This window comes from Apteryx rowi, unplaced genomic scaffold (genome assembly GCF_003343035.1).
Source record: "Apteryx rowi isolate R43461 unplaced genomic scaffold, aptRow1 scaffold_443, whole genome shotgun sequence".
NCBI classification, from domain to species: Eukaryota; Metazoa; Chordata; class Aves; order Apterygiformes; family Apterygidae; genus Apteryx; species Apteryx rowi.
In genome coordinates this window covers 309,330-321,451 of record NW_020450698.1, presented here as the reverse complement: position 1 = coordinate 321,451, position 12,122 = coordinate 309,330, and the positions used below count along the sequence as shown (strand labels likewise).

General features: G+C 40.0%; 1 protein-coding gene across 1 annotated transcript in view; it reads left to right on the top strand.

The window, feature by feature from the left end:
* The window catches only part of RBFOX2 (RNA binding fox-1 homolog 2), a 92,361-nt gene that overhangs the window by 58,914 nt on the left and 21,325 nt on the right, over positions 1-12,122 (top strand). The window contains exons 4-5 of the mRNA XM_026076931.1: positions 2,584-2,637; positions 11,308-11,400. Coding sequence (XP_025932716.1) covers positions 2,584-2,637; positions 11,308-11,400 — 147 coding nt within the window. The remainder of the gene's footprint in view (positions 1-2,583; positions 2,638-11,307; positions 11,401-12,122) is intronic.

Sequence of the window (12,122 nt, the reverse complement as noted above, 5' to 3'; positions counted from 1 at the left end):
TCTTCCTTCCAGCCTGAAGAAATTGCACACAGGATGGGATTTACTGTTCATGTTGAAACCCTGAGCAGTGGGCTCAGCTGAATGGGGCTGGCGAGCAACTCTGGCAGTAGTACATGAGTATCCAGGCCCAGCTGGGTATGGAGAGAGGAGAAGATGGCAAGGCCTAACTGCGCACCAGAAGCTGCACAGTTTGTTCTCTTTTAAAAATCATTATAGTGAAGAAGAAAATGGTGATTTTTTTTTTAATGGTTTTGAAGATTTCAAGAATAATTTTGGTATTTGCTTTTATGAAGAGCAAGCATGTGGCAAAGCTAGATAGCTGAACTGATTGGGCCGGGTCAGATTCTGCTCTTGGGGAGAGTGTTGCTTTCCTTTCCCCCTCGCTTCCAGCTGCCCTGGCACTCACTTGACCCTTTGAGCTGATTCAGATCATGAAACCATCAAAAACTTATTATTTATTCTATTTGTTGGGATAGTTTTCTGCAAGATTGGTGAGCTATATCAGTTTACCTACAGGTCAGAATGAAAATTGGGGCCAGCTTGGGGAAGCTGGTGAGCCCAGGCAGGAGGGATGAGGGAATGGGGACAGCCCTTAAACAGCAATGAGCTGTTAAATTGGTTCATCCCCAGTTACATAACTACACTGTGACACAGTCTACCAGGAAGGAGATCATGAGTGATTTCTCTCATGGCAGTGCCCAAGCCATATACAACAAAGATAACAAAAAGCAACCAATGGCTGATCTCCTTCATAGGCAAGCCCACACCAAGTGTGTGACAGAAATAGGAAATGTATTTTAGCTGTGCTTGGCAAAGCAGTAGTCCAAGAGGATCCAGCATGGATCAAGCCTTAGCTGCTTAGATGTTGAGGCTTCAAGGAAGATGCAGTCACTGCTCATGTTTACATTTGTGTTGTTCAAACTTCATTTAATGTAGGATATTGTGAACTCAATTGTTCTTGAGATGAATAGAAGATCAAGTATTGTCCTTAAACAATAGAACAATAAAAACACCATCTGTGAACCAATGTTCATTGAAGAACACGACAATCTCCTTTTTAAGAATGGAGAATGGAAGCAGACAAACTATGGCTAGAATTGTTGGAAGCCTTTTGTATAAAGGCAGCCACGGAATACTTGTTCGAGGGACTTAAAAGCTTTTTATTGCTTCACATATTTAAAGCTTCTCTTCAGTCATCTTAGCTTATTGTTGTAAGTGCTCCACATCTGCAAACCTGGACACAAACCTTTCAAACAGGGCCCTTGGAAAATGAGCAATATACCCATTTGACTCCATGTGGAAATGTTAATTTAAGCAATTGGCAAAGCATCATATTAAGAACACTGAGGGCAAAGTGGTAGAATCACAGTGCCCAGGGCTTGTGTTCATCATCTTTCCTAACTGTGAAAGCATCCTTTCTTTTCCAGTTTTCCCTTTTTTCGTTTGCTACCTACCTTAAAACTTCTGCAAGGAATGAGATTAAAACGAGGTTGATGGAAGCTGTTTCGCAAAGAGTGGGGTAGGAAAAACATTCAGACATATGACTTGTATGAGAACAATATATATCTCTAGAGCAAAGACTCCTCTGTACGTGAGCTCCTGAAAGCCAGATGTTGATCTGTCCTTCTGGAAAGCAAACCTCTTATGTGGAATAATAGCATTGGCACTTGGAGAAGACAGAGGATCTTGGGCACTGGTGATGTCATGCCTTTTACCTGTAGGTTGCTAGTTTGAATCTGTCCAGTTCAATACAAAAATATTAAAATAGGTTCACAGGAGAAGGATATGATCCATATGTGGTTCCATGGAGTGTGGTGAATCCTGTTTCCAGATTGTAGCTCTCATTTCCCATTTTTGTTCTGTGCTAAGTAGCTCTTTGGAACCAGTTGTTTGTACAGAGTACCTGGGGCCCTGGTGTCACATGAGGTCTCTAGGCTAAGGCAGAAGTCAGAATTGTATCATACGTGATAAACTTGCATATGTTGTCAACAGCTTCCTGTATGTCACAGGTTGAAGCGAACAATCTGCTTCTGAAAAACAAACTGCTGGGGTTTGACCATTTTCATAGTCTCTGAAGATGTGGTCAATTCATGTGAAGGCTTTCCTTTTGAAGGAAGATTTAGAGTTAAGAGTTGCTGAAGTTGGGAATCTTATGTGACTATCCCCTCCAGAAAAACATTACTGTTAAGTTTCTCTCTTTGTGATAGCAGCTTTAGGAGGAAGATGAAGTATTGAATTACATTTAAGAAATATTCTTAGTCTTAGATGAAATAGTGGACCAAGGGAAGAAAGGAGAATTTTTGTAGATTAAAAGGAAAAAAAAAACAGTTTATGTTCCTAAAACCATTCTGGCTATTGTTTTTCTTTCTTAAACTTTTGTGAGAGAACCTGGGGGTCTGTGACCAAGAGAATCTGCATGTCCTAACCTGAGAGAACTGGGTCATGTTACTGGAATTTTATGCTTTTGTCTGTATGCTAGAAATGGAAATATTCTCACCTCCCTTCTTGCACTAAACCAGCCCCCAAAAGTTGTGAAAAATGGTTCACCAAAAATAAATCGTTTTTTTACTTGTCTCTCTGCAGCAATTCGGCAAAATCCTTGATGTAGAGATCATCTTTAATGAGCGTGGCTCCAAGGTAAGTCCTGTTTCTGTACCCACTTCTCTTGTTTTGATTGCACAAAGTAAAAGGCAGTTCATTGCCTAGAGAATATACTCTGTAGAGATCAGCAAGAATTAGTGTGATGGGGGAAGGGAAAAGCTATTTTTGGGACTGTCTCCTGTTCCCTCTGATTCAAGACTTTGAGCAGGGTAATTTCTGGGCAGTATGTCCAAATGCTCCTAGACAGTCCTATCTGTAATGTGGGATCAGATTCCCCAGCCCTTTTAACAAATAGGGAGTTACCTGAGCCTTCATACCAATCAGTTCTCATTGCACTGGCAATGGGTGTCCTGTGGGGAAGGCAAAATAAGGTAAAACAGCTTTGTGTGATGGGAGCTGAAAAAAATCTGACCCCCAAACCACATTTTCATTGCATTAAAATACTTCCATAGACACTCTAATATCTCATATGTGGAAGGATTTTTTACTTTCATTTGTAAATTCTTGAGTATTTCTGAGATACTGACCTTTCATGTCTGAGATATTTCATAATTAATGTAAGAATCTTCATTCTCCCTGCCCTACCCCATGTGGACCTCTCCCCATTGAATTTGCATTTGCACACCTATTTTTGTTTTTAAGATATACTAAGAGGGAGGTTTTGCTGAGTGTTAATGGTAATTTTTCTCTGGAGATGAGATTTCAAATGTTGCTTAGGCCAAATGCAGAGAGATTCAGTGATCTTTGTCCTAATTGGCAATTGGTTCTCATCGCATAACCAATATCACCACAATGACAAATTGATGTGATTCTCTCTCTGCCCAGGAGGTTCAGCACTGGAATAGCAGGGAGTTTTGCAGGTCAGGAGCAAGGTGCATTGCCAAAGCTCTATGGGGGAAGCTTGCACAGTGCATGTCTATACTCTGCTTGACTTAATCAATGCTAAGATTCCCATTTTCAATTAAAACAAAATTTCCCTACTCCCCCCACACACGTGTGCACATATGTGTGCATGCACACATGAGACTTTGATGTTGAGATTCAGCTAAGCAGTTTCATTTTAGAGTCTATGCCTTTCTCTTGGATTTGAGGTTCACTCTCTTAAGGTGGCCTCTTTGCTTCAACATGTCTTATGGAGTATGTTCATGTTCAGAGCCCTCTGCAAATCTTCTCTGGTGTTCCCCAAGATGGATTCTGAAATTCTTCAGTCTCTGTATTATCTGGAAACCAGAAAGCAGTTGGTGTATGTACAAAAGAAATGAGATTTCACACTTTCCCCTATCCTTCAGTTGTGCTTAATACCTTTTTTTTTTAATAATAATAATAACCTGAACAAATAGATGTCTATATGGCTTAGTTTGAAGGTTTTACTTCCCTTTGTGGATAAAAATCTATATGCTTTACCAAAACAATCAGCTATGCTGAATTTGTAAATATTTATTCTGCTCTTTGCTGTTCTTCTGATATTTATAGGCCAGCGCTGTCTGTGAATTACTCCTGATTTTAGTCCTTTCTATTTGGCTTTGGGAGTAGCCTCTGGCCTCTAGCAAATCCCTGCTTTTTGGAATGTAATTGCAAAAGGAAGAACAAAAATAACTGGCCTGACAAAGACATGGAGCTCTATCCCTCATCCCCCTCTATATCTGTGCTTTCCAGCACAATGTTTTCTTCTCCACATATGAGATTCACACTCTTTCATCCATACAGCCCTGTATTAAACACCCACGGCTGCCCTTTTCCTTCTAGGCAATACTAACATTGGGGGCTTTTTGTGAAGACTTGATTTATAACTATGAAAATTACCTTTTGTGCACTTGTTAAAGCCCAAGGCTTCTGGTTTTCAGTTAAAACAAAAATTGCTGCTGAAGATTTCCTCAAAGAATTTTATCCTGAACTCTATTAAATATATAAAAAAGAAAGCAATCCAAAGAAATGTTCTTCCAGTTTTTGACAACACAGTTTTCTACTGCTTTTTTGTCAACTGACAGCAAAAAGTGGTTGCAAAACTGATAGCTGCTTATGTGAGGGATGGGGCAGAATCTGAACAAAATGAGAAAACACCCAAAGAATAATTTTGTGGTATCTTTGTATCCTTCTCCACCCCAAATAATTCATGGTTTAAAAAGAATGCAAGATTATTCCTGCTTAGCAATGAAAATGGGAGGCCCCAGTGTTTGAGTGGGGTGTAGCTGCACGAAGCACCTGGTATTCACATAATGGAAAAAAAGCAGTTTGGTGATCTGATGGTGAAGCAAAGGAAATGGATCTTTCCGGAGGCCACTCACTCACTCTTGGGTTCTTCATCCACCCTAGGAAAAAAAAAAATCTGAATGCATTTTCCTGCCCTGTGGTTTCCATTCTAATCTAATGATATGAAACCTCTCTCTCTTCTTCTCCTCCTCCTCTCTTTTGGGAATCCGAAAGCAGATGCTCCTGCTGCCTGCCTTGTGCTGTGTTCTCAATGCTCCCTTCCCTTCCCTGGGCTCCTAAGGGTGTATAGTTTGTGTATATGCTTTGTAAATATTTAAAAGTTACAGTGGTAAATTCCAAATTGCCCTGGGTTTGCCCCCACCCAGTGTATGATGGGGTTGAGCAGCACTTTGTCCCTGCCTAGCTGTGGCAGGAGTTCTCTGCTGGAATCACGTCAGTGCTGGTCAGTAGGAGGGACTGGAGAAAACATTCAGTTTGCATTCTTCCTTTTGAATCCACCTGAGATGAGCAGCCAGTTTTCTTCCACAGCTGTAACAGTGTTTCTGAAGGAAATACATGAGATGGGCTACATGTCTGGGGTCTCTGTGTGACCGACAAAAGAGAATTTATTTACATCACAGCTACCCAAAACCTTGGGTTCTTGCACTTTGCTTGGAAAATGGTATTTATTGACTTGCTGTGTCACAGCAGAGGAGGAGGTAATTAATAATTAGTTTTGAGCTCTGTGCTAATTCTCTTCTGAAAGCAATGTGCATTTTTGTTTCTTAACTGGATTTCTGCCTTGATTCTGTTGAGCATGCTTGTATGGCCCTGGTTGACTTCACACTGATACTGTTTTGCTCCATATTAGAAACAACATAGAAATTTTAAAGGCCCCTCTCTTTCATTTTGTTTTATTCTTCAGCTTGTATAATAGAATGACTTCAGCCTTCACTAAGGTTTTTTTGTTGTTGTTGTTTCTAGGAAACTAGCTATTTGTTTCAGTTGTGTTCTGTTTACCATTACAGTTCTAGCTCTGATTCACCTAAATGCCTTTAAATAGCACTCTGCTCATGGTTGCAATTTACCATGCACTTCACTGAACTGTGAATAAAACACCTCCGAAGGAAGTTGAGAGGAAGGATTCCTGCTCCTCTTGTCATTGGAGACGCAATGCATATTTTGGCATCATTCTTAAACTGAACAAGTGGGCATTTTTGCAGAATTAATGCAGTTTGCCTGTGTGATGCTTTAAATGAGATCCCTATGACATTCATAAAACTACAGTGGAGAGGAATCTAAGCCCTTTGCTCATCAGCTGCGTACAGTGTGGCGTTTCAAGATGTGATATTGAGAGGCCAAGAGTGCTTAAGCACACAGCAAAATCTTGGCTGAAGCGGGAGCAGTTTTAGATTTTTAAATGGTAAGAGGTCATATTAGAGCAGATTGCAAGCTCATGGTTTCAGGATAGTGTAAGTTTATGTTCCCCACTGCCTTCCGCTTGGGAAGTCTGGGTTCTTGAAGGAGGATGGCCTCTGAGTTCTTTAGGAAGTGTCCTGGACTTAGCTGCAGGAAGAAATCCGAAGCAGAATATTTATTGAGGGATTGGGGATTCTTGGAGAAGGATACATTTCTTGCATTTTTGGAACAAATTTTGTTGCTGTTACTGGTGAGTCTTCTGTCAGTTGTACCAAGCTGGTGCAACTTTAGTGACATAAACTACTGCCCTTATTTCAGATTTTAGGACTGCTTCACAGAAAGATTGTCATTTGGGTAGGCTCTTCCTCTCCCCCGCTTAATACCCCAGTTTCTTTGGTGGGGGGAGGAGGGGGGCAGGGAAAGTGAAGTTCTTGAACCTGCTCACCACGTGGTAAGGTGGACAGATGGATTCTGATGCTGGATCAAGGGGAGTGCACAACTCGGAAAATGTGGGGCCATGAAACCTCTGATTTGAATTGGCTGGAACTGCTCTTGGAGCCGGAAGTTTTTGTTCAGCAGCAATGTTGGCCTGGTTCCCACCATTCATTCCTGTCCTCTGCCTCCCTCAGTTTTGCTGGAGTGACTGGCAGTGGACCAATACAACAACCTGGACTGGGGAAGTGATACAGCTTAAAAATAACCCTGCTGGTTTAAAAAATATTGTTGTTTTTTTTTTGTCTGATCTGGTTCACGTACACGGTCTGGTGCAGTATGCGTGTATGCATAATGCAGTCAGTGTGCGGCATGGGAGCAGGAGGGAGGAGCTGGTAGTGCTGCAGGAATAATGGCAGCTTTGGCTTACACGATTTCCCTTGTCAATTTAAAGTGTGCATGTACATGTGTAACCTCAGTAATGTGTGTGTTTCTGAATCTCCTGCTATGTTTCTGTTGGTTCATCCAGTCCTGCTCATCTCAGGTGGATTATAGCTGAAACTCTCCTACTGTCTTCAAATGCCTTGGAAACAGGTAGCCAAAACTTTTGTTTCCTTGGCTGTTTTTTAAGGCTCCTAAAAGTTGATTTGTGTATGGAAATAAGAAGAAGGAAAAAAACAAAAAACTTTTAAAACAATCAGTATTAGCAGCAAATGAAGGAAAGGCCCTTTGATGACTGCGTGTTCTAGTGGTACAAGACAAAGATGCTGCTGCTGAGGTGACTGTTCTAAACTCAGTGACAAATGAAGGGTTAACAATGCATGGATTTCAAGGGGCGCTGTTTCGTTTCCTTTGTTTTTATTTTGTTTTTTTTTTGTTTTATTTTATTTTTGTTTTTGTTGTTTTTTGTTTAATTTCTGTGTTCTGGCCACACCCAGGAGAACCGTCTGCTTTTGATTTCTCCCTTTACGGTTACATGGTAAATTTTCTTTCTCATTCTTCCAGAGATGGAAACATTCAAATATTATATATATACATTTATTTTTTACACTGCTCATCATGTTGCTTGTTATTTATTGCAGAGTCTGAGGCCAGACTAAAAGGGTGACAGTTACTCGGTCTCTTCAGGCCCTTTGAATAAACCTTTGGGTGAAAAGGGGTTAGTCTGGCACTGCAAATTACTCGCAAGTTCTAGAGATGTTTGGGAATATTTAGTGCTTGCTGGGTACTCTGAGGCTTGACCTTACTTCATGCTTGGAAGAAGTTCCTGGCAGTTGTTGGTAGAAGGAAAATGTTGAAAAATTCAGCCTTGTTATCATAATAGCCTTATTAAACCTAAGTTATTTCTATAATCTAGATTTTAGAAACCCTGAGTCTTTTTTGACGCAGGATTGTATCTTCCCTTCCTCTGCCACCATGGTTTGCCACCTCTGTGGGGCCAGCCAGTACCTGCTATAAGTCTAAAGTAGCAAATACTGGTCATCTGCTTCTCCTTTTCAAGGGCAAGACAACCTTGGGAGGTAGAAACAAGAATTGCTTGTTGTATATGTATTTAGGTACAATTAATCCCTGTTCTTTGCAGGTCATCTGTGAGAAGGAATTAAAATAAATATACATGGGGGGGTTCTCCCCCATCAAAAATATGTATATAATTGCTAGTTTTAAAACTTAGAAATAATGGAAACGTCAAGCTTGGCTCATCTCTTTTTCCTGAGGAAAATTTGGAAGTCTAAGAGATGCATTAAGAAGACTTTAACCAAGGGGACAAATACCAACTCTACCGTAGTCAACTATGTGAAGTGTTAATTCAGTATTGACATTAAATGATTTTCAGCAGAGCTGTACAAGCAAAGGACTGATCTGTCAATAAACCAGGAATTCTGGTTAATGAGTTACATTGTTCAGAATCAAAATAATTAGTTCTGTTTTAATTCACATTGTTTATTACTTTGATATAGTCTGCATGTGGATTGTACCCTAGCTTGATATAACTTATTCATTAAAAATATGGAAAATTCAAAATCAGTTTGAAGGTATTTGATGATGTTTATTTAAAAATCCCATGCAGACTTCACTGATTACACATAAATGTGAATTAGAATACTTTTAGTTTGGTTCCATTCTGCACAGAGAATGTCTAAAAAATACCTTCCCTCTGTTCTCCAGCTTTCAGTTCATATCATTGCAGAAGACATAAATTCCATTCAGTCTCCAAAGGATCTTCTAGAACGAACAAAAGAAATAAATGTAAAAAGAACAGGGGAAAATAGAGAACTTCCTCTTGCAGTATTTACCTCCCCTCCTCCCCCAAAATTTTCAAGATGCTTTATTCCTCATTGTATAGAACAGAGGGAAGTGTATTGCTCTATTTCTGTCTTTCCTTTTTCTGTAGGAGTTCTTTAAAGCTGATACAATACACTGCCCCTTCATATTCAGCTTTGCTATAACCTCCCATCCTAATTGTCTGCAACATATTCAAGAGTTGAGTACATTTGGGCTGATTTATTAGCCCTGCTCTGTTGCAGCCCAAATTTTAAATCATTTCAACAGAAAACTTTTATGCTATTCTGAAAAAAGCCACAGTTTGTTTATATAGCTTTTTTTTAATAGCTAGAAAAAAGAAATTATCTGAAGCTTTAGATTATTGGGTTGGAGCCCATAGGAGATCTCTTGTTGATTTCAGTATTACAAAACTTGGCTATGATCTTTTATTATTGCTGTTCATGAAATAATAAAAAGCTGCACTTCACAAACGTTTAAGAGTTTTGCGCTGGAAACCTAGCTGTGGATGATAAAGACCAGCATGCACATGTCAAATGGCTTGGGCTTTTTAAGATTCTTATTGTAGAAACCTTTAAAGAGCACTTAAAGAATGATGGCTTGCTTGTGTCTTGCTGCTAACACTGCTTAGAAATCAAGATGCTATTTTTTTTCTGTTCAGTCCATACGTACTGACCCTGAGCTGCATGGAAGGGGCTGCAAGGCTAGCATGCCATTTCTGTGACAAGGCATAGCTTTATATCACTCACATTACCTAGCGCTCTCTTTAATATCAGGAGTTTCCATTACATCAAATGCAAGCTTTGTTCTTCCTGCTCCCAAGGGTGTTAGTGCCAGCAGAGATTACTATCTGTACATTAAACTGATAATCACTTTATATCAAGCTACAGGAACTAGTTATCCTTCTCCTGTTCTTCAGATACCAAAAAAAAAAAAAAAAAGACTGTAGTGAAATTTTTCGTTTGGCCCTGCTGTCTGTAGTGGCATGAAGAATATCTCATCACAGTTTGCTGTAGTAAGATACCATTTATGTATAGTTAAACTCCTAATTCATTTAGTCTTGTCGTCTCCATTCTAGTGACAGTGCAGTCATCTCCATGGAAGTGAGCATGGTCTCTTATCCTGCATTGTTACATGACTGTATGAATTGGCAGCAATATGACCATGTAGGTACAGGAATATTACACGTGCCTTCATGGACTAAGTAAACCTAAATTTCTCTAACTAAAGGGGCACTTTAGTAGTTTTTGAGCTTTTGTAGCTGCACCAAGTGAGGATTCATTAATTTTTCTCAAGCTCAGTCTCACTAGACAGAGATTTGAGAGAGAGATTTGAGAAGGATCACTAGAGAGATTTGTCACCACCCATGATGCAGAATTTGCCACCTCAGAACAAAAGCAAGTAATATGGGTAGCAGGGTACAAGGAAGGTAGTAGTAGATGGGGAGGGTCAGATAAAACCTATTTTTACTAATGAAATCAATGTTTAGGTGTTCAGATTTGCCCACAAGCCCAGTGTGGTACTTGTAGATAGGAAAATTCTGAAACTTGTGGGGGGGTTTTTTTGTTTTGTTTTGTTTTTTTTACTAGAATAATACTCTTAAATCTTGATTTTGTGTAATGTTTATATTTTGGTGCCACCTGGATGCCCTGCTCACTTTCAGGGCCTAATGCATTGTTAGGGAAGTTACAGGCATAGAAGTAGACATGAGCTGTGCCCCGAAGAGCTTACAAGTGATGCTTTACAAACAGCCATTCCACTCCACACTTTTCTAAGGTAGGTGATTATTATTGTCTCCATTTTACAGGTGGGAAAAGCAAGGTTCAGTGTTTGTTTTGCCCAAAGCTTCGCAGAATTCCCGATGCCATGCCTGAACTCAGATCGCCACTCTCTCTAATAGCAGTTTCTCAAGAGAACGAAGTGCTTCTCAGTATTAATGTCCTGTACTGTGTCGGGGGTGGGGAGTGGGGGGGAATCCTACAATAGCATGTGGGAATTATCAGTGACAAGAGAGAAGCCCAGTTTGGGCTCAACCGGCTTTCCTATGTTGGAGCAGGGTTTAGTGTTTTAAAAAAAAAAAAAAAAAAAATTGTCTCGAGTAACTTTGTACTTCTTTTTTGGTCTGGCCTCAATTGCTTTTATGTTTTCTTTTTTTAATTACTCTTCTTATTATTCTTATTATGATTACAGTTCCTTTATTTTATTGAATTTAATTTCTTTCATTTATGAAACATGCATGAACCAACAATGTGACTCTAGGAGGTTATTGCTGAGTTGTGCTGATGTCGATTTCATACTGTGATATTTTTTCTCTATTTACCTAGAGATCAGTATTTCAATATATAATGATGTGCATGTTTTCCCCCCTTCTCCCGCTGCATGCAGGGATTCGGGTTCGTAACTTTCGAGAATAGTGCTGATGCAGACAGGGCCAGGGAGAAATTACACGGCACCGTGGTAGAGGGCCGTAAAATCGAGGTGCATGTCTTCAGTAATTCAATTTCTTCTTTATATTTATTCTTTTGATTTCCTTTTTGTGTCTTGCCTCACTTATTTCACATTTGGATCCCAGTCTTGTGTGTGCGTGTGTGTTTGTGTCTGTGTCCTTCACCTCCCTGCACTTAAATGTATAAAAGTTTATACCCCTTACAGAATATTTTTATTGTTGTTTTGGGTATTATTCTTTTCTTTTTTTTTTTTCTTAAGTTTTTTTCCCACCCACTCCAAATTTTTGCCCTTCTGCTGTCTTAATTTTTCCTTTGCTTCAGTTTGCGAGGCTCCGATTTCCTGTTATCAGGCCTGAACAAAACTAACTGAAAGAGTACTGTCCAATTTCTAACTCTGTGTCCAAAAAGAAAGCAGGGGGCCAGCCAGTATCCTCTTTCCTCAGAGGCCAGTTCTCCTCCATACAAGTGTGAGATGATGCCAGTGGTGGGAGGGGAGGGTAGAAGGGGCAGAGGTTCAGAGCAGGCTGTGCTGTACATGCAGCTGTTCTCTTGATATGCCTGCAGTCAAGAGTCCAAGCAGTGAAAGTCAGTGCTTAAAGTTTCTAGCGAGAAAAGCTCTCACTGCACAACAGTAAAGGGTTAACATTGGCTGGCCAACGTAGCTGTGTATTCAGCCATACCTGGTGTTCACCAGCTTTTTTTAGTCCACTGTGTTGAAGGCTAACTGGCGTCTCCCCTTTCTCCCTCTTTCTT